Source organism: Schistocerca serialis, chromosome 1, assembly GCF_023864345.2.
Source record: "Schistocerca serialis cubense isolate TAMUIC-IGC-003099 chromosome 1, iqSchSeri2.2, whole genome shotgun sequence".
NCBI classification, from domain to species: domain Eukaryota; kingdom Metazoa; phylum Arthropoda; class Insecta; order Orthoptera; family Acrididae; genus Schistocerca; species Schistocerca serialis.
Window position 1 is genome coordinate 1,186,663,853 of NC_064638.1, and position 25,900 is coordinate 1,186,689,752.

The 25,900-nt window shown below is 38.8% G+C and overlaps 2 protein-coding genes across 6 annotated transcripts in view; one reads left to right on the plus strand and one right to left on the minus strand.

Moving 5' to 3' along the window:
* Positions 1–6,213, minus strand: part of LOC126418788 (DNA excision repair protein ERCC-1) — a 118,632-nt gene extending 112,419 nt beyond the window's left edge. For 3 of the 4 annotated variants that reach the window (XM_050085739.1, XM_050085730.1, XM_050085747.1), the window contains exons 1-2: positions 5,720–6,213; positions 5,474–5,643 (exon numbers count right to left, since the gene is read on the minus strand). In XM_050085739.1, coding sequence (XP_049941696.1) covers positions 5,474–5,643; positions 5,720–5,804 — 255 coding nt within the window. In that variant the 5' untranslated portion in view covers positions 5,805–6,213. The remainder of the gene's footprint in view (positions 1–5,473; positions 5,644–5,719) is intronic. The other variant, XM_050085722.1, reaches the window with a different exon arrangement.
* Positions 6,209–25,900, plus strand: part of LOC126418774 (STAM-binding protein-like A) — an 81,087-nt gene continuing 61,395 nt past the window's right edge. Inside the window, exons 1-5 of one of the 2 annotated variants that reach the window (XM_050085713.1) lie at positions 6,209–6,332; positions 6,447–6,591; positions 6,759–6,857; positions 15,309–15,477; positions 15,560–15,795. In XM_050085713.1, coding sequence (XP_049941670.1) covers positions 6,458–6,591; positions 6,759–6,857; positions 15,309–15,477; positions 15,560–15,795 — 638 coding nt within the window. In that variant the 5' untranslated portion in view covers positions 6,209–6,332; positions 6,447–6,457. Of the gene's footprint in view, positions 6,592–6,758; positions 6,858–15,308; positions 15,478–15,559; positions 15,796–25,900 lie in introns of both variants that reach the window. The other variant, XM_050085704.1, reaches the window with a different exon arrangement.

Genomic DNA, 25,900 nt, shown 5'->3' on the forward strand with positions numbered 1-25,900 from the left:
TTGCACAAGAAGCCTAATGACACTAACGGGACAAGCGCGGGAAATGGGGTGTTTTGGGTGGGGGGCAAACTAAATATAAACAAATTTAGACGCCTTGCGTAGCTACAACGTGTAAGTGAAGACAGCCATGCATGAATACCCACCCACCTCCCCAGGGGTCGTAACCCCTGCAACCCATAGAAGATAAAGATGCTTCAGTAGCTGATTAGTGTTTTTTGTCTTTTTTTTAAAAAAATCTCACGGGATAGAACAAACAGATCAGAAAGATAAATATAATAAACTAAAACAGAAATTGGAGGAAACAGATAATTAAAATAAGTAATAAGTGTTTTTAAATTTAAAAAAATCTCACGAGATAGAACGAACAGATCAGAAAAGTAAATAAAGTAAGATAAAACAGAACTGGAGACAGCCACACTCAAATCAAACTCCGCGCCGTCATGACGTCACACACAACACCCTTACGCCACGGGTCAAAGCCGAAGCGTGGGATCGGACGCTTCTGTCGACCCTAAAGGCTTACATATTCTATGGACTTATCAGGAAACCTCTTAATGATGACTATACTTCACAAAAAGGTATCAGAATGATGTCAATAATTGCTTTGTACGGTGAGTGTGTGTGTGTGTGTGTGTGTGTGTGTGTGTGTGTGTGTCCTGTAAATGATGGATTTGAACTAACGCAAATGTGGTGTGGTATTTCGCCGCACTTCACATAGAGTGAGGACAATGTTCCTTGCACTTTTTGCAAATTTTTCCATCATTCCTTGAGATCAACAGTACTGTGGACAATTTTTTCTGTAGGAACATACAAAATGCTAGGTTCTCTCACAACTCTTGATACAACCTCTGCAAATGTGCCTGCATTTGTACATGTTCCTTCCCATGCAGTACACTCAGCCATACCATCCTCTTGATATCACTTCCAATTCCATCAACAGCACCCTTTCTGTGAGAAGTTGCAAAGCAGTTCCAGTCAGTGGGAAATCCACAGTCTCCTTCGCTGTGCAGAATATTCTCAAAAATGAATCTATTTTTGAACTGAGACGCTGTTCCATCAGTCTTATAATACAGAATGTGGACTCGCTGAGGAAAATCAATTAAAATAGCCTTATAAAAGGCAACAACAGCGCACTTGTCATGATTTGTAGGATCTGATACAACACCATGCGAAAGTGGCTTTAGTTCATTAGTAGGATCATGACAATATATCACAGCTGTGAATAATGTGACACTTTAAGTACCCCTATGAGTTTGCAGTGTTTCCTTCTGCAACTTGATGACAAAATTCTCTGAGAATTCAGAATGCAGAATTCTTTCACAATCCTTGAAATTTGCCTTCAGTACATGAAGTTCTCTATGTTGTCTAACGCTGCTGCAGACATGGATAGATAAATCTTTTAGCAACTTATTTAAAAGGCCAAATGCTTTTGTGATGGTCATGAATTGAATCATCTTGGTTGCAGCTCATTTTCTACAGAACCACTGGAAGAAAGTAATTCTTCAGTAATGTCAACTTTAGAAATAAATTTGACCACAGTGTTTACTCAATAATTTTAGCATTCTCCCTTTGCACAGGTGATATTATAAGGTGCACAAACAGTTTCAGCAACCGATGCATCTGCGCTGCGTGGAAATGATGGTATCTTGTGAGAAAGTTTATTCATAAGTAACTGCCCATTTTCATAATATCTGCACTTTCAAACTTCTGATCTTTCTCTGTTGTAAGAAGTACGTGAAGTGGTCGATAAGAATAGAACTTTGGAAGATCTTCATTTATATGTGAATATTCCTATTCAAATAATTTGTAAGCCTCTTTGATATGCATGTTGATTAGATTAGTACTTGTTCCATAGATCATGAATACAACACTTCGTAATGATGTGGAATGTGTCAGGTTGTGTCTATACAAGATATTACATGACACTTTATTTTATTTTTATTTTATTTTTTTGGCTGGGGGTGGGGAAATTACCCACTTACTATATCCAAAAATTCATCTAATGAGTAGGAGTTGCCATCCAGAAATTCTTTTAATTTCCTTTTAAATGCTACGTGGGTATCTGTCAGACTTTTGATGCTATTAGGTAAGTGACCAAAGACTTTTGTGGCAGCATAATTTACCCCCTTCTGAGCCAAAGTTAGACTGAACCTTGAGTAGTGAAGATCATCCTTTCTCCTAGAGTTGTAGCCATGTACACTGCTATACTTTTGAATTCATTCGGATTTTTAATAACAAATTTCATATATATATATATATTTATTTTGAGAGGCTACAGTGAGGATCCCTAGCTCTTTAAATAAGTGTATGCAGGATGATTTTGAATGAGCACCAGCAATTATTCTGATTACACGCTTTTGTGCAATGAACACTCTTTTACTCGATGATGAGTTACCCCAGAATATCATGCCATACTAAAGCAGTAGTTGAACTCAAACGTATCAGCAGATCTTCAGCATGTTTTTTCCAGTTCAACCCCTCATCAATGCATACAGCTAGAAATTTTGAATATTCTACCTTAGCTACCGATTTCTGATTGAAGTCTATATTTATAAATGGTGTCATTCCGTTTACTGCGTGGAACTGTATATACTGTGTTTTGTCAAAGTTTAATGAGAGCCCATTTGCAGAGAACCACTTAAAGATTTTCTGAAAAACATCATTTACAATTTCATCAGTTAATTCCTGTCTGTTGGGTGTGACAGCTATACTTGTATCATCAGCAAAACGAACCAGCTTTGCATCTTTGTGAATATAGAATGGCATATCATTAATATATATTAAGAACAGCGGAGAACCGAAGACTGAACCTTGCAGCACCCCATTCTTGATTGTTTCCCAGTTTGAGAACTTGCCAGTTTTTTGCATACTATGTGAACTGCTTATTTCAACTTTCTGCACTCTTCCAGTTAGGTATGATTTAAACCATTTGAGCACTGTCCCATTCATACCACAGTACTTGAGCTTATCTAGAAGTATTCCATGATTTACACAATCAAAAGCCTTTGAGGGATCACAAAAAATACCAACGGGTGACTTCCAGTTACTAAGAGCATTTAATATTTCATTAGTGAAAGTATATATAGCATTTTCCATTGAAAAACCTTTCTGGAAACCAAACTGACATTTTGTCAAAACTTTATTTTTAAAAAGGTGTGTAGCTACTGTACAATACATTACTTTTTCAAGAATTTTGGATAAGGCAGTCAGAAGAGAGACTGGGCAGTAGTTGTTAACATCAGACGTATCCCCTTTTTTATGCACTGGTTTAACAATGGCGTACTTCAGTCTATCTGGGAAAATACTCTGCTTCAGAGAGCTATTATATATGTGGCTAAGAATTCCACTTATCTCTTGGGAACAAGCTTTTATTATCCTGCTGGAAATGACATCAATTCCATGTGAGCTTTTATTCTTGAGAGAGTTTATTTTCTTCCTAATTTCAGAAAGAGATGTGGGTGGAATTTCAATTGTATCAAATTGTGTGGGTAAGGCCTCTTCCATTAACTGCCTTGCTTCTTCCTTGGCACCTTTTGTACATTAGAACTCCCCTTTTACCAACTTTTACGGATCTGACATCCTTGCAGGTTGGAGACACTCGGCTAATATCACCACAAACATCAAAAGCCTAATATCATCACAAACATCAAAAGTCTCAATCATGTCACTGATACAGTCTAGCATGCAATCTTGTCAGATCTCTCTTTGTGTGTTGTTTCACCAAAAACTGTCTTTTTTTTCACAACTTGTTGTAGTACCACTGCCTGTCTATTTGGCGACTTCGGCACTGCTTTTTTAGCTCTGCAGACAGCTTTTCCTAAATGCTCGAGGAGAAACTTTAGGCACATTTGTGTCTTGTTGCTGCTTTTTACTATCTGCTTTTTACTATCTACCTCTCTCTTGCAACTTGGCTTTATAATGTTTTTCTTCTTCACCTGCTAGCTTCTTTCTCCACTTTTGCCATCTTACTTTCCCAGGTGTATTAGACATGAACACTAGATTTGGCAAATACTGGAACAAGACCACCAGAATGCTATCCTCATATTTCAGAAACAACCACAATTAAATGAGAACCGATTGTTCAGTTAGGCTTACTTAATGACGAAATTAGAGTATACAAGTTTTCAATCCAGAAAGCACTGTTACACAACTTCAGCACAGAAAAATTAGGTATGTTTGTTAGGCCTGTGACTTCAGCCGCAAGTTCAAACAGATTGTTGCCAGCCATTTTGAACAATTCAAGCATTGTTGCTAGATATTATTCACAGATGCTAGATCAACTGTCAATGGCACCAACTTTGTAAAATATTTTCCTCTAGATCTGAACAGAAACAAAAATTAATATCACATGCTTAACAGGAATTTTACAATTTTCATGTCTACTGTTACATCAGCCTGGTGGTTAATTTTGTTATATCTGCAAAATATGTACAATTACCTTACATTACATATGTCATTTTCCATAGTTTCTTAAAAGTTTAAATATACAAATAATGTCCAAAATAGTGTGAAATGCCCAATTCCATACACATGTCAATATTGTCATCTTATTTTGTCTCTTTGTGAGTAGGCCTATTGTTTGCTCATGGCTGCTGCCAAGTTGTGCCATTCATTATACCCGGATGTAGATTTATTGAAAATAATGATATCTAATTTGTGGTGTTTTTAGTATGGTTTATATAATGTGAGGTTAATGGATTTGTTTCTTATGTGAAGGAGGGAGTGGCACTACTTCCTCCCCTCCCAAAACCATCATTTCTCAGCGAGCACCCCTTAAGTTAGATACTGGTTGTTAGATGGCGGAGTGAGTGATTTCATGGTTGACATGTTGAATTAAGTTGTACTGCTTATGTCCACCATTTTGATAACATCACAGTCAAAGATCAGTATCAACCACTTAAGTATTTCCAAAATTTTAATTATTTAGGAACTAAGCAGAAAAATGATAAACATCAAATCAAAACAAGTATTAAACTGGTTAACAAGTGTTACAAATGATAAAAATATAGAAAACTGAAGATAGGCTGTAAAAGGTAATAGCCACATTTCTCCTCTGAAACAGATTTACTTTCAGAAAAATCAACTAAATAATTCAGTAAAACAAATTACGTGCAGATTTGATCCATGTGCATGTGTTGCAGGTTTGTAGATCATGAAATGTGTTCTCATCCAGTTTGAAGTAGATATTTAAATAACATACACTGGCCACGTTGAAATAAAATAAGCATTGACACTGTGCAATTATGTTAGTGGAGAACAAGAAATTGTCACTCTCATATTTTAGTCCTTAAGAACAAACGTACACTGGACACGAAAACTTTCAACTTCTGTACTCTAACAACAGAGATTGTGCTGAAGGTCAAGACCATAGCTTTCTCTCAACCGCATCAAAGTACTAAAGCAGTGTTTTGTAGACAAACTAAGAGGATACACAATATGTTTACGTAAAGTCAATAGTTTCAATATACTTTACTTGTCTCGGATTGACTAAGAGAGCGTTAGATTTTGTGACGGTATTTCTTATTGTGGTTGAAGGTCCAGCTGCTGATGAATTGTTTACTCCGATATCTTTATCCGCTGACTCAGGCAGTTGCTCTTCAATATTCTTGTAAAATTCCGACTTTTTAAGATTCTGGAAGGCCGCTGGAATAGTACAAGAAGATGAATAAAATGTTGAAAACAGTAACACTTATAATGTACCAAAAAATGTAATACTGACATGTGAACGATGAATGTCTTTCCGTGTTATTTTCTGGCACCAACCAGCTCCCAGAGTTGCTATTACCATCTTTCACTCCTGCCATATATACGATACATGAAAATAATGCAAAATTCCTGTACAACAACTAACTCTTCTAACAAAAACGAACACTGTCAACTTCCTTGATAAATGAACATCACCAACTCCTTAGATACAACTCACAACATACTAATCAAGACAGCCCTCGCATGTTTCTTTGGTAAACTTTTCGTTTACCTTTTGATTACAAACACTTACAAAGTTCCTAGGTCTGAAGAGAGGACACATGGGAGCTTGTCAGTGAACTCACTCAGTAGTAGAATGGACTTCCTTGTACTGCTGGCTCTTGTATTTACATCGTTGACAACTAGGTGATAGTCCGCTCCAGTATTGGGGAACTGTGTGTGTCACCCTGTCAATAACACCAGCTGCTATCGATTCTAAATCCACAGCGTCACCGAAAGGTACCGTGTGTCATAGTCACAAGTGCCTTTCTCCACGGATAATAATAGCTACAGTTGTTCTGCGGGGCTTGTGATCTGTGGATCACCCTAAAGTCAAGAAAGAGAAGCATACAATGTTTGACATGCTTGTAAATATTTTACTCGAAGTTCGAAAAAGTGCCAATAACGTGCAAATGTATTTTTCTGACATTTCCTTTCGGTTACAAAATGTTTAACTCACTATACCTGCTTTAAATGCGCAGTTAAGATAGACATGAATTTCGGACGTGATGGAAGTGCACCGCAAACGTCGTCGGATTTGGGAGTGATGGAACCACACAGCCGACTGAAAGCCTTGTCTGATTACGGAAATACCGTGGATATAGACTACAATATTCCTCCTCGAAGGTAATAATCAGATGTGTTTTAGAGTAGTTTGTTTATAGCCTAGTTCAGTTGTCATCAGCACGTACATGGGAATGATTTTGTGAATACTTCTGATTGAGTTTGTTAATCCTTTTCGCATCATAATGATCTTAAATATTCGTTGACAGTTTCACAATTATCGTTCACAGATATTTTAGATCCGGTCTGGAAATGGTCAGAATGGCGAATGTTTACCTTGATGAAGGAAGCCTGGAAAACGCCTTCATTCTTTATATGAAGTTTATGACGTAAGCACATTTATACTCATTTTGCTTGTAGACTTAATGTTTTATAGTATAGCAAGTTTTGGTTGCGCTCTTACTTTTTATATCACACACTGTGACATAAATGTTCACATATTGTTTACATGAGATTCTTGTAGCTGTGGCTTTCAGTTGAATATATTCTACTAATCGCATGAATAGTTTTTGAATCTTAGATATGATCAGTATTCTGCCTGATTCCGATATACTTCCTGGAAGAGTAATTCATTTGGTTGCTTAAACATTGTAATAATCTATAGATCTCATCTAAAAATGCTTTTAATTTATAACAATAAATTAGGAAACGAACACACAAAATGAAAATGCAAGATTAATTTTCAGGGTGCATGGATCAATAATGAAATTCCAGAGAAGGGCCAATGTTTACTTATTTGCATGCATATTGCAATTTTTGCGGTTCAGTATCCAATCAGCCCTAGAATTTTTATCTGTCATTTTTCACTTATTTCATCTCTGGCAGTGTTTGTTAATGTGAAGAATGTCAAATTGTATCTTGTTTCTGAGTCTGCGTTCAACTGTATGTCCACTGAGTGAGTCAGTTTATAGCTAGGCAACAGCATACCACCACCAATAGGACTGTGCCAGGCAAGGCACTGGTGGTGTTCAAGCCTACTTTTAGGTTGAAGATAGTGGTACCTTTTTATGTCCATTTAGTTATGATGTACTTCAGCCATGTTCTGCTTACTTCCTCCTGGCCTTTTAGCAGACTGCTTTTTTTATATAATTGTTCACATATTTCGTTGTGTATGTCTGCAGTAGCGACGTATTATCCAAAATGAAATGCTAATACCCAGTTGAATCTCAACAAAGTATCAGCCTGGTGCAAAGGGAGGAAACTTGCTCTTAATATATCCAAAGGTAAAAGTATGCACTTTATGAAACATAAAGACATCAGGGTGCGTAATTAATGAGTCAGAAGTAGAGTAGCTAGAAATGTTTTACCAATAACTGGAAGCAACAGTGTCCAGAGATATTTTCACTAGATTTCAACAACAACCATAGTTATTATTTACTTCACACGTAGGCCTAATGTACTTTTGTAGGCAATATGATACATTCACTGTGTTTATTCTGGGATGTGGGAAATGAACTGCTGGAAGAGTCTGAGCATTCTGGGCATTTGGCAATCTAAGTTATACCAATATTCATTTAAATTATGGGCTACAGGTACTCCTGGTTTGTTCTTCCTTTACTTTTTATCTGTGGTGGAATTACTTTTTCATGGCAAACATATCCACCATACCAAACTCTTACATGACAGAAGTGGCACACAAGTGACTTCTGTCATCTAGGACTTCAGTCATTAGAAGTATTTTACCACTGTGGCATACTTGTTTATCACAAACATATTGAAGAACAGTTGTGGATGTCCCACAAATAAAAATTAGTTATTACATTATATTTCATAACTAATTCATTGTAGGTAGCTAATTAAATAAATGCATTTTTCCTAGATAGACTTGCCTGCTTCATTTGCATTAAATGATCTGCGCTACACACTGCAAAATATCTAATTACTGAGTAGTGAGTGTCAGTGCTTAGTTTTGTAGAATCTTGTTCTCTTTTGGTCCTTTTTTTCCTGAAATTTGGGGTGTAGTGGACAGTGTGAGACACAGTATATATTCTTTGACATATAATGTCATATGTTGTGCAGAACGAGTGTGGGATGTTTTTCTTTGTGTATTTTACTTGTAGAAATAACAATACTGCAGTTTGTGTGTTGTTCCGAAGTACGATGCAATAGTTCTTCGGGTATGTGTGCATACATTACATGCAAGCAAATAAGTTTCTTGTAAAAAATATATGGTATGTTTATAATATGTTGTTCATTTATTGTGGGTGGTGGATTAGATTTTGTTGTCTCTAGACCTATACAGGTGTAGTGGAGATCTATTGAGCGAAACAGTGTTTCGGATTGTGTTGTCCACCAGAACATTAGAGGTTCTGTTGTAAGATTGAGCTGTAGTGTAGCCCAGGGTATATATTAGATTGGAAGATGACAGTTTGGTTGTGACTTGGTGTAGCCAACTACTGTGATGTGATTTTTTTTTGGGTCGACAGAAGCGTCCGATCCCACGCGTCGGCTTTGACCCATGACGTAAGGGTGTTGTCGTGTGTGACGTCATGACGGTGCGGAGTTTGGTTTGGGTGTGGCTGTCTCCAGTTCTGTTTTATCTTACTTTATTTACTTTTCTGATCTGTTCGTTCTATCTCGTGAGATTTTTTTTTTTTTTTAATTTAAAAACACTTATTACTTATTTTAATTATCTGTTTCCTTGAATTTCTGTTTTAGTTTATTATATTTATCTTTCTGATCTGTTCGTTCTATCCCGTGAGATTTTTTTTTTAAGAAGACAAAAAACACTAATCAGCTACTGAAGCATTTTTATCTTCTATGGGTTGCAGGGGTTACGACCCCTGGGGAGGTGGGTGGGTATTCATGCATGGCTGTCTTCACTTACACGTTGTAGCTACGCAAGGCGTCTAAATTTGTTTATATTTAGTTTGCCCCCCCCCCACCCAAAACACCCCATTTCCCGCACTTGTTCCGTTAGTGTCATTAGGCTTCTTGTGGAAAGTGTGTGTGTTTGTTTTAGTTTCCGCCATATTTGTGACGTCATGGGTCAAAGCAGACGGGTGGGATCGGACGCTTCCGTATTTCCTTTTTTTTTTTTTTTTTTTTTTTTTTTAAATAAACTTTGCGCATTCCACAGCTGTGTTTATGTTCATGATCAAAAGAATTATTTTCCCAGTGTGTTGTTGTGGTTTCAAGGTTGTAATATATTTGAAGGTGTTAATACCAAGAAAATTCTCAGCCCAAAATTGCCTTTTTCCGGTAGTGTGTTAAATTTTATTTTGCTGACATTTTCATATTGTTGGTGACATCAACTGTTGGCTGTTGCTTAAGGCTCTTATCTCCACCTTGTTTATGACATTGTCCTGTTGGCAAAGTATCACATTGTTAACTAATCTCGAAATTTCATTCAGCATTTGTTCTGCAAGTATTCTTGCTTGTGTCACTGCCAAGTAGCTCCACCAGATCATTAACATTTTTGTTTCTGGATTCATTAACATTTTCGTTCATTATGTCTGTATACCAAGATGGAAGTGAGAAGCAAGTGTTAGAAGCTGTTTCTGTGCTTTGACAGCTAAAAAAAAAAAATATTAGTAATAATGTACTATCTAATGTTTCCCATGTATAATTGTTATGTAGTATATATCTGAGTGTTCATTAGGTTAACAGTTCAGCACTCTGTGTGTTCAGAAAGTTTCTGGTATGACTTTTACAGAGGAGTATCCTCAGCTTTATCTTTGAGTACTTATTGGGGGTAATGCTCTGGATGTCTTTCTGAGAAACGAGTATTTCTTTCAGCTGAGAAGAGCCAAGGATATCTCTTCTTGTCAATCATGCATGTGTGCTTGTCAGAGACTGGCTGTTTATGGCAGTTGAGTCTTGCTTCAGAAATGGGAAAATATATTGCAAAATCTTCAACAATGGAGGTGACTTATGCTGATGTTCGTTTGTCACAGACCAGGCCTGCTATGAATAATTGATGCAAATGATTTCATGGGATGTAACATTCCTTGGAGTACGATTTAGAAGTGGCTTGGACAAACATTTACAAAGTCTGATATTTAAAATAACAGTAAATGCATTGCATATTAGCAAGACTGTTGTTCAAACCATTTTGCACTGTGTTGTGGCAAAACAAAAAATTTGCATAATTTGTATCACATTTACAAAAAGAAGTGTAGATGAACATAATGATTTGGCTCCGCTAATCCCATCTTCTTGATGTCCCTTTTGTCACAGCAGTAGAACTTGCTGAACCAACCAATGGACAATCCTAAATAAAGCAAACTAACATAGGTAAGAGTTTTTAGATCAAATAACTTGACAGTTCTCATTATCATCATCATTGGATGTTTTGCAGCCAAAGGATAGACTGTTAATGGCCGATTGTAAATAGAGATGCAGTGTCAGACAGGAAACCCATCTTCATCAAAAATATGTGTTGCACGAAAATACTCTAATGCATGGCTTAACAATTAACAATTGTTGACAGTTCCTAAGAGCAGTGGGGGGGGGGGGGGGGGCTTCCCTGTTCCCTGTTCCCTGTAAGCTCTTATTCACAGGCTGTGGCTCTGGTGGATTTCTGTCTTTTTCCAAAACTGATGGGGCCTTCAGGGAGAACCATTATGGGTCCATTACTGTTAGCGACTGATCACCTGAAAGGCATACAATAAAAAACATCTCCAGTGCATTCCTGGGGACTGTTTGAAGCAAAGTGTGCAGTGATAGGAGGCTGGTTATCTAAAAAGTTTTGTACCCAATGTTGATGAAAATATTGACACAAAGTGTTTTCAGAAGCACTGAAAAACTGATGGAGGCCAACCTCAGGAAAGATCAGTTTGGTTTCCAGAGAAATGTGCACACACATGAAGCAATAATGACCATATAAAGCTAAAAAAATAGGTTGAAGATAGGAAAACCTAAGTTTATCACATTTGTAGCTTTAGAGAAAGCTTTTAACAATGTTGAGTGAACAAAAATCTTTGAAATTCTGAAGGTAGCAGAGATAAAATTCAGGAAGTGAAAGAATATTTACAACTTGGACAGAAACCAGACTGCACTTGTAAATGGAACTACATGAAAATACACTGGACTCGCATTCGGGAGGACGACGGTTCGATCCCGCGTCTGGCCATCCTGATTTAGATTTTCTGTGATTTCCCTAAATCGCTCCAGGCAAATGCTGGGATGGTTCCTCTGATAGGGCACGGCCGACTTCCTTCCCTAATCCGATGAGACCGATGACCTCGCAGTTTGGTCTCTTCCCCCAAACAACCCCAACCCAACCCAACTACATGAAAGAGAAGCTGTACTTAAGAAGGAAGTGAAACTGGTTTACAGCCTATCCCCACTGTTTTTCTATTTGTACATTGAGCAGGGCAGGCAGTAAAGGAAACCAAGGAGAAATTTGGAAAGGTAATTAAAGTTAATGGAGCAAAAAAAAAAAAAAAAGACAACATTGTAATTCTGTCAGAGATGGCTAAGGATATGGAAGAACATTTGGATGAAACAGATAGTGTCTTGAGAAGAGTTTATGAAGTGAACATCAATAAAAGTAAAACAAGGATAATGAGGGGTAATTTGATTAAATCAGGCACACTGAGGGAATTAAGAGAAACTGAAAGTACTTTTTGAGTTTTGATATTTGGGCAACAAAATAACTGATGCCCACAGTAGAGAGTATATGATTGCAGACAGGCAATAGCAAGAAAGGCATTTCCGAAAAAGAGGAATTTGTTAACAACCAGTATCAATCTAAGCACTAGGAAGTCTTTTCAGAAAAGACTTGTCTGAGCTGTAGTACTGTAAAGAAATGAAATGTGTATGATAAGCAGTTCAAACGAGAAGTCATTGAAACGTGGTACAATAGAAGAAGGCTGAAGATTAGATGGTGTAGATCAAATAACAAATGAGGTGGTAGTGAACTGAATTTGGGAAAAAATATATTTATGACACAACTTGATGAAAAGAAGGGATTACGTGATAGTACACATGGAGACATCAAGGAATTGTCGGTTTAGTATGGAGAGAAGTGTTGTTGATAAAAATTGTAGAGGGAGATCAAATCTTGAATACAGAAAACATATTCACCATCAAGTGGAGATGCTGAGTTGCAGAAAGGCACGACAAAAACACTGTCAGAAAGTTAGCTTTCGGCCAAAAAGGTTTTTGTCAAAAATAGGCAACATACACACATGCATACACTCACACAAACGCAATTCACACATGTATGACCACAGTCTCTGGCAGCTGGAACCAGACTGCGAGCAGCAGGGCATCATGGGAGAGGCAACTGTGTGAGAGTAAGGAGGAAGCTGGGGCGGGGAGGGTGAGGGATAGCAGGGTAGGGGTGGGGGACAGTAAAGTGCTATTGGTGCTACTGGGAGTGTGCAGAGATGAGGTGGAGAGTGGGGCAGCTAGGTGCAGGGAGGGATTAGGTAGTTCTGGAATGGGAACAGATAAGGGCTAGATGGGTAAGGACAATGACTAATAAAGGTTGAAGCACAAGGGAATGCTCGTCTGTAGCTGGACGGTGGGGCTTTGGGAAGTGTTGGGTGATTCGAAAGATAAGGCATGGGAGCTTGTACAAAAACAGATCTCCCATGCCACATCTTTCCAGTCACCCAACACCTTCCAAAGCCCTACTGTCCAGCTACAGAGGAGCGTTCCTCTCATGACTCAGTACCACCCAGGATGGGAGCAATTGAATTACATTCTCCGCTAGGATTTCAATTACATCTCGCCATGCCCTGAAAGGAGAAATATCCTACCCACTATCCATCCCACTCCTCCCACAGTGGTTTTCCACTGCCCACCAAACCTATGTAATATCCTCGTCCATCCCTACACAACCCCTGCTCCCAACTTCTTTGCTCGTGTCTCATATCCCTGTTATAGCTTAAGATGCAAGATCTGTCCCGTACATCCTCCCACCACCAACTATTCCAGTCCAGTCACAGACATCACCTATCCCATTAAAGGCATAGCTTACCTATGAAGGCAGTCATGTGATCTACAAGCTAAGCTGCAACCACTGTGCTGAATTCTATGTGGGCATGACAACCAACAAGCTATTTGCCTGCATGAATGGCCTCCGACAAACTGTGGCCAAGAAACAAGATAACTAGTGGCAAGAGATTCATCAAACCAGTGTTCAGACTTAAGACCACAACAACAGCAGCCACACAGTGTTTTTAGTCACTTAGTCTGGAAACTTTCTGGAAGACTGAGACTTTATTAGTATGGGATCATCAACCTGAATGGACACCTGGTAACAAGCTATCTGTCATTAATAATAGGCCCCTTGTATTTAAATCACTGCAAGGAAACCTTTTATTCAAGGTGCAGGAATGTTCTATTTTGGGGAAACAATGTCCTGCTATTTTAGCCACAGCATCCAGTTGCTATATATCAGTTACTTTTAACCAAATAAAGATAAAAAACAAACTTTTGAAGCCTCTAACTTAGTAGTTTAATTTAGTTTTTTGCTTCTTCCATAGATCGTATCCACAGCAATGCATGTGGAACGTGCCTACAGGTTTACAAGTTAGATACTTTTTCTCTGTGAAATGATGGCTACATGCTGCCCTTTACACAACTTGATTTTTCCCCTCCCTCCCTTTTTTCCCATCTTACAACAATTTTCTTAAATACAACCAAACTGTATAAGAACTCTCCAATTAGAAATTTGTTTGTGGAGTAGTAGTAGTAGTAGTAGTTCCCATACAGTGATTATTTAATTTGTTTTTAAAACTGTGGTTATCTTTCAGAACCTTTCATTCACAAAAGATGTGGTCAGATATTTTTATAGCTTTGCACATTGATCCCTTCTGTGCAAGAGTAAGATTAAGTTGTAGAAAGTGAGTGTACTATTTGTTCCTGGTGTTATATTTATGGATGCTACAATCATTTTCAGATTGTGGCTGATTGCTCGCAACAAACTTTATAAGAGAGGAATTTGTTGTGAGGCTGTTGTTAATGGACTAAAGAAAGTTTGCAAACACCACTTTTAAATATCAGGAAGCAATTCAACTTCAAAAGTCTACTTTTACAAACATACTCTGTAACCACTATCAAGTGTATGGCAGAGGTACTTTCTATTGTACTACTCATTAGAGTTTCTTTCCATTCCATTCACATTTGGGGCACAGGAGTAATGATTGCATAAATGCTATTGTGCATGCTGTAGTTAGTCTAGTCTTCACAGTCCCTATGGAAGCAATATGTAGTGAGCTGTTGTTCATTCCCTGAGTCCACTTAATACAGGTTCTTGAACCTTTGTAAGCAAGCTTTTGTGGTCTAGTTGACAGCTATCTTAAAGTGTCTGCCAGTTCAGGTGTTTCAACAATTTTGTGGTGCTCTCCCATGGATCAAACAAATGTGTGACTTCTTCATAATGAACCTGTTACTATTTGTACTGCCCTGCTTTGTATGTGTTGATTACCTCATATTATTCGTATTTGGTATGTGAAGAGGAGCTTGCAGGAAACATGACCTGTCAAAAATGAATTTTCACTCTGCAGTGGAGCGTGTGCTGTTATGAAACATCCTGGCAGATTAAAACTGTGCACCAAACGGGGACTCGACCTGTTGACCTTTGCCTTTTGCAGGCAAGTGCTGTAACAACCCATCCTTACAGCTTTACTTCCTACCTTCCAAACTTCATAGAAGTTTAAAATCCATAGTTTCTAATGTAAAATTTGTTTTGTGGTTGACTTTGTAGCTTATGTTTGTTCCCTCCAAATTTTAGCTTTTACTTTAATTTTTAATTTACACAACTAAGTGTTTGCTAATTACTGAAATGAATAATTGTATTGCTAAGTACTGTTTTTGTTTGATAGACTGTTCATTGAAAAGATACGACAACATCCTGATTTCAAGACAGTATCTGTGGCAGATCGAGCCATTAATGCCCAGAAACTGAGGGAAGTTTTACCAAGAGCTGAGAAACTTAAATCACGACTTTTAGAGCAGTACACTAAAGAATATCAGCGATATCTGGAAGATAAGGTTCGCATTTTAAAAATACTAATTTAATAAAAAGTAAGATTTGTATTATGATGTTACGTTGAATTCTTCTCTGTACTTACAGCGGCGCAGGGAAGAGAAGGAGAGGGAGCTTGAACGTAAGAGAAGGGAGTCTGAAGAAAAGAAGAAATTACTTCCTCCCAAAGTTGCTGAAAACTCAGAAATTAATACTGGGGATTTGATCTCACCAGTGATACTTGTTCCTCCACCTTCAACAGATGCGATATCATATCCTGAGAGTTTGGAACCAGTGAAACCACAAATACCCAAGCCTGACACTCTTGAATTGCCTGCACCAGGGTAGGTACTGATTGGAAATTTTTTTATTTCTCTTGAGGAAATCTTATTACTTCAAGATTTAAAAACAAATACAAAAAAATGTATCTTTAGTATGATACTGTTTCCTGTTTGATGCAGATATGAGGTTTGGTTTCTTAGATAAACTACCAAATCTTAACACGGAAGTCACAAATGAAGGATTGATATATTAATGGTAAATGAAAATGGAGCAGCTAACGATGTGATGTGTATGAGAAATAGATTGTGGAAGGAAATGTACCTTGTTGATAAAGAGATTGTAATGTAATCATGGAATTTGTAGTTCTAACTAGGAAAGCAAGGAAACACTTGGTCGGCTTTGAAAAAGATACAGTTTGTTTGATAACAGAGTGAAATCTACAAGAATACAATGAAAATAGACCACTTGTTTTAGACACATTTAACAACTGAGGGCCCAGAGGGTCATGCGTGGCGAAGATGCTAACCACGTCAGGTGCCACAGGTGTAGTGCTGCATGCTCACGGCAGACGTGTTGATTTGTTGGTGGTCGGTGACCAGACTGCACCTGGTGGCCGCCTCAGGTAATTGTGGGGATGCTGTTTGAAAGTTGACATGCACTATGCTTGCCTAACTTATGTCCACTGTGGGTGGTAGATGTAGTAACTGGCAGGTTACTACACTCCTCCTTCCTTGCAGGGTTTTAAGACCAGGCATTGCCCTCCAAAATGCTGTGAGAGAAGAGACATCCGTGATGATGCAGGGGACAGTAGCCAAAGACACAAGACATTCTCGATCTGCATGGACCGGCACGTATGGATGAAAGTGAGTTGGACAAGGGCACCCCTCACGTCTGCAGACCTCAAGTTAACTGTTTAATATTTTTTTTGTGGGATCTAAAATTTTAAAAACCTCTCTCACACCAGCCTGATTTAGCTTCACTGATCAGGATAGTAAAAAACATGCATATATGAAGGGAATTTTCATTCACAAAGCCGGCTTATCACATTCACACAGTTCAATACTGTTCTATCCTGATTAAATTGAGCTTAACTTAAATTCTATAAGGCAGTGAAGCAATTTCGAAGTCTCGGTGCGACGAAAATTGTCAGTCGATCTCCTGAAAACATTTGTAATAATTATTAACTTTCAGTGATCACATGGGGGAGACCGGAGATCTGCTGGTAAGACCATGTTAGCTTATTTATTTGAAGTAACTGGATATCTTGAGCATACAAAACGGCAGGTTCGTCCAGTGTAAATCAGACGTTCCCCACTGATCCCGTGCAACACAGCGTAGTAAGCAGACACTGTCAATAATAATCAGTTAAATAATACGCGAACACACTTACTTTAGTTTAGTTCATGTATTAAATTCCTTCTCATACAGAATCTCATCAAGATGGCGACTAGCTCAACAATACATACATATACATCCTCCTTCTTTCACAGCTAATCGGCAAGCATTGCCTCATTCTTTTCATAAGTGAAAACAGATAGCAGAGAAGCTATTCCATGGAGTAAATGGACGCTCCAAGGAATAATAGGGCTTGAAACTACGTTGCATTGATAATCATCGTATATTAAAGTTTAGGAATCGTTAAGAAGAGATATTTCGAGATATGTACTGAGTGATATAATTTATAAAATTTCTGAAAATATTGCGGAGAGACTGCTGCAAGAGACATTACATCTGGTGGACAGGATTGGTGACAGGGTGGTGTGAGCCATCCGGACTACGGAGCATATGACAAGGAGTACTGGCATGGGCAGTGATAGTGGCAAACTGGAGAGGAGAGACTATGGCAATGGAACCAGGCTTCTGACCCACCAATGACGGTGGCTGCTCCATGCAGTGGGAGGTGCCAGCACCAGCTGCAGGAAGTATACCCACCATCAGTGCTGACGAAACCCCAACCGCCAGGATAGGCAGGCACGACCAGGCCTGCTTGACCCCCAGAGGGTCCAGTGCCAATGAAATACAAGGTGTTGGGCCCATGGGATGAGCAGAGGTCCCTGCATCCATCCAGGGATGCGACTGGTTCTTGTAGCATGCTACGAATCAGTCTTCAGTGTGAACCATGAAGAAGCGACAACTGTACTTCCTGTGGATGACGGTCAGAGTCCAGTGAAGGTGCTCTGAACCAGACTGGTGTACTGGGTGTGAACGTTGACAAAACTGGTGCCATTGGGGGATGCCTGCCCAGCAGGAAGAGAATGAACAGTGTCTGTGGCTGACGAACTCAATGGGACCTTGGCCCCAATTAACGTTCTATGACCACTTCCTAAGCCAGAAATCTTCTACGTACTTGGGAATCTGAATCTTAAAATGTTTGGACTGGGTATTCGACCTCATTATTAGTCTGAGAATGGAAATAAGGCGCCATGGCATGGTGACTGTCATTGTGGGTACAAAAATCCTTGAAGATGCACCACAAACTAAGGACCATTTTCCAAAACTAGGGTGCAAGTCAAACCTGCTATGGAGAATATTTTTGACAGGGCCTTGACAATCGCGTATGCTGTCACAGATGGACAGTGAATGACATAAGGAAAATGAGAAGAAGCATCAGTTGCCCACAACCAGATAGTTTCTAAAAAATTCCAACGAAATCCTTATGAACTCTCCCAAGGTTGTGTAGGGGTTGGCCATGGCGAAAAAACAGGGTATGGTGTTGCCTGCTGAACTGAACACTTGTTGCAGGCCACGACAAAGTATTCCATCTTCTGATCGATGCCCAGCCAAAACAAACGGTGACACACCAGCAGTTGTGTGCGAGAGATCTCCCAGTGACCCTCATGTAATAAGTGTGGGACCTCCCACTGCAGAGCCACTGGAATTATAACATGAAGAGTAAACATTTCCATCAATGGGAGACTAATGCCATGCAAGAGCCGATGGCGCAGAGCGTAAAAATTCCAAAGCATATCCGGTGCCTAGCCTGATGAATAGTCGGGCCACCCATGTTGTATCGTGTACAACCTACCAGAAGAAAGGATCCCCTGCCACAGCAGAGCAATACAGGAACCAGTGATGGTGAAGCTATCCACCATGTGCCTTGCATCTCTGCATCCAGTTGAAAACAAAGCAGTTCCTTCTGCTTGAACATGAGGTCAGTGAAAAATCTCCCAGATAACTGAGAACAGGAAACACTCTCACTTAATATGTTTATTAACACACAATTTGAAGAAAACTGATCTGGTGCTTGAATCAAAAAAGGAAACAAAAAAAGTCTTTTTGAATATTTAACAAAAAGTTAACTACTTCTTAAAATGTCCAGGTTCAAAGAACGAAATTTGTGAGTTCCTAGAAGGATATTCAAACAACACTCAGAACAAAGGAAAACAGGCAAACTTACTACCATGGAGCATGTCTTGCAATGGTTCTGAGCTCAAGTCTGTTTCAAGCATAAGTTATGAAAAATTGTCTAAGTTTAATAGCCACCATTGAAGACATTTCCAAGTCTGAAAGTGTTATGCTGAGCAGGACCCATCCCCAGAAACCCAACATTGTAGGCAGATGGCAATGACGGTGAGCGATGGGCAGGTTAGCAGTGGCTGTGGTGACTTCAGAGATGAACATTAACCTCCAGCAGATGACTGAACTGCCGGTTGCAGACAGACATCTTCTTAAATCCTGGCTATGGATGACTACAACTTTCTTAGTGGAGGTTTCCCTTGTTGGTGGGTGCATACCTGCCAACTTTTGAAAAGGGGATGCTTTAAATGGGATACTTCATAGAAATCACATCTACTTACATCATAGGCCAATGATTCGTACATGAACCTAACAATCAAAAAGAAATCCACACCAAACAGCAGCATGCTTGGTGAATATTGGTTTGGAGCATACATAACAGAACTTCCTTGATAATTTCAGTAGACAGGCGATAATTGAAAAAGGCTTTACATATTAAAACTTGTTTAACATAACACAGGCAAGAAATAATATAATACACACTGCAGATCACATGCTAGTTTGACTTTAAAGTCATATTTATGACCTTTTTAGCTTCCTGCAAAAAGTCTTGAGAAAATGTGGGGGACCAAAACTCCTGGTCTTCAAAACAGAAATAGACTCCAGAGATGCAGTGGGCATGGATGATCTGAACTCTGTTCTGTCATTGGCTCCATGAATTCTTGATATTTGTGTCCATCGGGAATCACTTGCAGCATCTTGATTTGCAGCCAAAGTGTCATCTACCTGAAGAGTTGCGAGCTGCCTCTGAAGTGCATTCACCACCTCATCGGTAGTTTCATTCTCTCCATTGCATAACATGATAGTAAACTTTTCCAAGAAAAAACGTATATCTCGCGAAGAGACCATGAGGATAAAATCAGAGAGATTAGAGCCCACACAGAGGCATACCGACAATCCTTCTTTCCACGAACAATACGAGATTGGAATAGAATGGAGAACAGGTAGAGGTACTCAAGGTACCCTCCGCCACACACTGTCAGGTGGCTTGCGGAGTATGGATGTAGATGTAGAATGGAAGAAAACTGTGCATCTGAAATTTTTTCTCACCTAAGAACTTGAGCATGCTTTAATACATCATACTAGAGTGGAAACTTGTTGATGATGTAGTCACAGGCAGTGCAAAAGTAGTTTCTCACTGATGAAATGAAAGGGATTTATCTGTATTCTGGAGATCACTGACTATGTTTGAAGTCTGAATGCTGATAGCTAATTCGACATCACTTCTTCGATTGTGAGTCAGGTTGAACTCAGCTTTTTACAATTTTGGGCATAATAAACTTGGTGAACAATTGCTAATGGTTCTAATAAAAAGTGGTCTTTGGGGGTAGAAGTCTGAAGGACAACATTTGAGTTTGTTAAATTAGGAGTAGTCACATGAAGGAAAGTGCAAAAGGCCTTGTTCAAGTTTAAGGACAGGAACAAAATCAATTTTTCCTCATGTGTTTTAGCAGAAGTTTTACTTTTTAGGAAGAGTTTGTCACATTTGGAAGTATATGCTTTTGTTTTAGTAGCAGAATTAAGAATTCTCTTCTTCTGATACTCTTTTGATCCAATTTGTTCAACTCTAGGTATTCTGAAAGATGTCAAACTTGTGGAAATGTTTTGGGTACATAATATTACTTCCTCCTTGAAAAAAGAAAGTATCAGATCCCACTGGTCCGGTAGTCTATCCAATCTTCTGCCTGGAGATAAAAACCTAGTACATACATGCTTTAGAATTTTCTTTGCCTCTTCTTTGTGAAAGTTCTGAAATTACTGAAAGTGTTCTTTTTGTGTGACCCTCTTCTCTAAGAAATATATCAACAAGTGTCTCATCCACTTTAGGTCCTAATCTTCCAGCACTTTTTTCAGTTGATAGATTAATCAGGTGGCAAATGCAGCTTATGAACTGGTTGAACTTCCTTCACAACTGCTGAAATCCCATTTTTGCATCCTATCATAACAGGAACATTGTCAGAGCAGAAAGCCATGCAGTTTTCAACTGGTACGTTACGAGAATTCAGCTGTGATAACTTCAGGTTACCTATTTTTTGCCCTATTGAGTCACCTTCTAACGCTGGTACAGATAGCACAGTGCTCACTACTTCTTCCTGCAGTATACCATGGAATGTAACAACAGTACGATGCAACTCGACATTTGTATCATTGCTTCCATCCATCGCCAAAGAAAATGGTCCATTCTGAAGGCATTTTACTACTTCATATGATGCATTTTTTGCCATTTTATTAACAATGCTTGTCATTTTCATGTGACAACAGCTGTATTTCTTTGCAGCTGCTGATGTGGGAAACATGTAAAACACCGACATGATAAGGTGCACTTAAAGGCACGTTGTGTTCCACCAGAAAGGAATTAAACAAGACACTTGACCCTAATTACATCACTGTCATTGTTTCCAGGCTTGGCAAAAAAGCTGTTGATTTTCTTGTTATATTCGTTCGATTTAACATAACTTACATTTTTACTGCACATTACTTAAATAATTCCTTCCACCTTGAGCAATATCACAACCACATACTGTGCAAAAGCCAAATTTGTCTCCCTTTCTTGATTTTATTATGCACAGAAAATCAGCAGAACATGATTCTTTAAATGTCTGGAAGTACTGTTTCTTATTGGATTTATTCATGAATCCTGCAGTCCAAGAACAAATTTCTCGATGTGTACAGAAACATTGAAAGGCACCTGGATCACTGCACATCACCTAAAATTACAATGTAAATGCCCAAGACAGTCAAGTACTTCATTGAAACATGTCAAAGCACACAACGTCTTAAACCATTAAATGAAGACAATGCCCACCTCGTGAACAAAGAATATGCACGTGGTAAAAAACATACACTTGTGGAACGAATGTAATTAGCCCACACGTGGTCAAAGAAAATGGGTTAAATCACAACAAGCAAACAGAGTGGAACAATTTACTGAGTGGATCCTGTCAACATGTGATTATCTCTCATTTAATTCTTTGTTGACTCCCTGGATTTTGATGATGGTTTCAACCTATCAGACATGGACTGTCACTTGCTACCTGTGCTCGTCTTTTGACAGAGTTTTGGAGACATTTTACTGATCATGTATGGTTTGGATCAGATGCCCATCTGCCGGTTCACCAATGGTTTTCGTGAAGAGTGATATGTTTTTATGCCCACTTGCACCTTGGGAGTTGTGGCACATGAAGTATTAGTTTTATATGACGTGAAGATATACCTCCAGGATATGAAACCAGTCATCACACTGGGAAACAGCTATTGCGAACGTGGACTTTCACTCAGTTTAAGATAAACTATCTTTGACTTTAAACTGTTTGATTGTTCTTTACATTATGTACAAGTACTTTAGCTGTGGTTGCCTGACCTATAAAGTTATTTTAAGACTTAACTGTGATGAACCAACCGTGAAGCTTAGTCACCCAAACTTGACACAGTTGCTGCTGCTGTTTACAACATTGGTAGAATTCAACACGCGCAATGACCACATGTGAGTGCTTGTGGCGATAGGAGTAAAGCAGACTCTACACCATCAAAAGAAACTGATACTTCTTCTTGCCAAAAACCTAACTGGCACAGTAAGTGATACAAATGAGGGGGTATCCATGATCTGTGTCGACAACCCAGAATACCGCGAAATGTAGGCGATACTGCCACTTGTAAATGTCCCAGTCTTCCATGGATTGATCTTTTTTTTTGGGGGGGGGGGGAGGGGGGCGCAGTGGTTGGTGAACAACTGACACACCTGAGCCTGGGTCAACACAGCCAACAACCATTCCAACACAGCCATATGCACATGCTGTTATCATAGAAGTGGCTGGGGTAAAGCCTCCATGGAAGAGCCAAATGGTGAAAAATCACAGAATTCAAAACACACAAATATTTGGCCCTCAACATCACACTTGTGTTCTAACTAGAAACACAAGGGAACACAAGACCTTTGAAAAAGGTACAATTTATTGGGTCATGGAGTGACATCAACAAGAATACATGTCTGAAACACATTATCAATTGGGGGGGTCTCAGAGGCCGATGCATACCATTATGAAGAAGCTATACATGTCAGGTGCTACTTGTGTAGTTCTGCACATGCATGATGGACCTGGTGATGGTTGTCAGTGACAAGGCTGCAGTTGGTGGCCACCTCGGGTAATTGTTTGAATAGACGCTGTGACTTGTGTCTGTTGTGGGCAGTAGGTGTAGTAACTGGCAGGTTACTGCATTTGTAAACTGCTTAAGGTTGCCATGGTCCGGTTATACAAAATCAATTAGTGTCTATATTATTTGCTATTTATGTATACTTTTTACTAGTCATTTGACTTAAACTATCAGTAAAAGAATGACATGGTTTTGAAACTATATCTTTGCTTTCTTATAGTGCAATAATAATAAAAACAAGACACAGATAACATAAACACCACCATGTCGTCGTCTTCAGCCTGAAGATTGGTTTGACGCATTTCTCCACACAAGTCTGTTGTGTGCAAGCCTCCTCATTTTTGAATAATTATTGCTGTCTACATCAAACCGAACTAGCTTACTTTGTTCATCCCTCGGTCTCCCTCTCCTTAATCCATCCATTAACAAACTGATGATTCCTTGATGCCTCAGGAAGTGTCCTATCGACTGACATCTGGGTCATTCCATGTCAATTCAACCAGTTTGAGAAAATGTTCCAGCTGATAGTCTCAGATGTGACTGACATTCAGTACACTAATTCTACCATGTGTGGAACACTCGTGTACAAAGCGTTAGTTTCTCCTACCAATTAGTTCCAGAATTATGACTTGTGAAAGAAGGTGGCGTGACCCGGAAATTGCAACCCGCATCTGGCAATCTATCTTCAGACCCAACTTCAGGTGTTAATAACTTTGGAACTATTCCACACAGTCTAGTGAAATTTTTACAGTCCAGTAACATACACTTAGAGAACACACTCTATGAATCAAAACACCAACAACATGTTTCTGAGGGAAAGTAAAAAATTCCAAAATGTGATTAAAAAAAGTGTAATACGTTAAAGGTACATATTGTAGGTGCCCTCTATGCCAAATATAATTCACTCAAAAAGGGTATAAATTTTTTGTGGTAAGCTTAATGTGGCCTAAACACACACAGGATTCATCTTGCCCATATCAGTCACACAAACAGAGTTACATGCACATGAAAATACAAAAATTTGAAAAATTACCTGAAAAACATGGATTTTTGAAGTGTTGTAGCACAAAAGGGACAAGTGATATCCAAGCCAAATTTCAAACACTGCCTAAGTAGACCATAATATAACATGTGGCAAAATTTCAACTTGTTATTGCAAGGCATTTGTGTACAATAAAAGTTGTCAGAGATGTGTTTGGTTACATTTCTTTTAACACGATTTAGCAAGTAATAGTGATAGTGCAGACAGCTTGTTTCAGATCAAGCTGCAGCAATTAACAACAAAGGAAACAAGCAACAATTACAGGTTACTCATGTTTTTAAGATTCTAGTTCAGACTGGTCAGTACTGCTGTGGAAAGTCAGTATGGAGGCAGAAGAGTGTACTAGTGGTGCTTTTGTTCAAACAAGTTGCAGTATTGGTAGAGCACAAGTATCTGAATGTCATAAAACAACATATGGAACAAAATGTGGCATTCGCTTTGTACTGTATGATCTGGATGAATCGGACCAAGATTTGTTGCTATGGAGATCCAGGATACACCCTGTGGGCACAAGAAGTACAGTTCCAAGAAACTTTAGTGTTTGTTATCCTCATATGAAAGTGTTTCTGGATAAGTATTCTTTCCTGCAAAAAAGTTGTTTTGACCCATTTCGGATTCATAAGAAGACAGTGAAGTGTAGCCTCAGAGAAATTGATATAAAATTAGTGTTGAAAGTGAATCAGTGCATGGAATTTAACATGAAACCAGGACAAAAGTTATGTTCCAGATGCGTTACACTGCTAAAAAATGAAGAATATTCTGATAATTTACATGACAGTGATTGAAGAGTATCTGCCACCTACAACCACAGAATACTTCAGTGACTGCTCTTGATTTGTCTCCCACAAGGACACACAAAGTTGGGAAAAGAGATAGGCCCGGCTATGGTAGAAGAAAACTACAAGAAGCTCAAATGGAATTAAAACACAAAATAGCTGACACATTAATGGTGGGAGAGGAAGCACTATCTACTCCAAAGGAACAGAAATCATGCCAGAAATGCTCCGATTTGGACAAAATTGTGCATGATTTGAAAGAAAAATGTGCCATATCCACACACCAGAAAAAGGTAGCTATTCTTACCCTTGCACCTTCCAGCTTGTCTGTTGACTACACTGCAAAGGAGTTCAATGTTTCTACATATATGGTAAAGCAAGCTAGGAAAATAAAAGCAACCCAAGGAGTGCTTCCACAACTTCACTAGGCTCAGGGTAAGCAATTTAGTTCAGAAATAAATGTGTTAGTGTCGGAGTTTATGAAAATAATGACTACAACCGAATAATCCCTGGAAAAAAAGACTATGTAATGGTGAAAATGGGAAATTGCGTGTACAGATGGAAAAAAGACTGTTGCTATGCTACATATCAGAACTATATGTAGAATTCAAGGAAAAGTATCCCAATACAAAAAAGTAGGTTTATCATCTTTTTCCAATCTTCGGCCAAAATGGGTTGTGC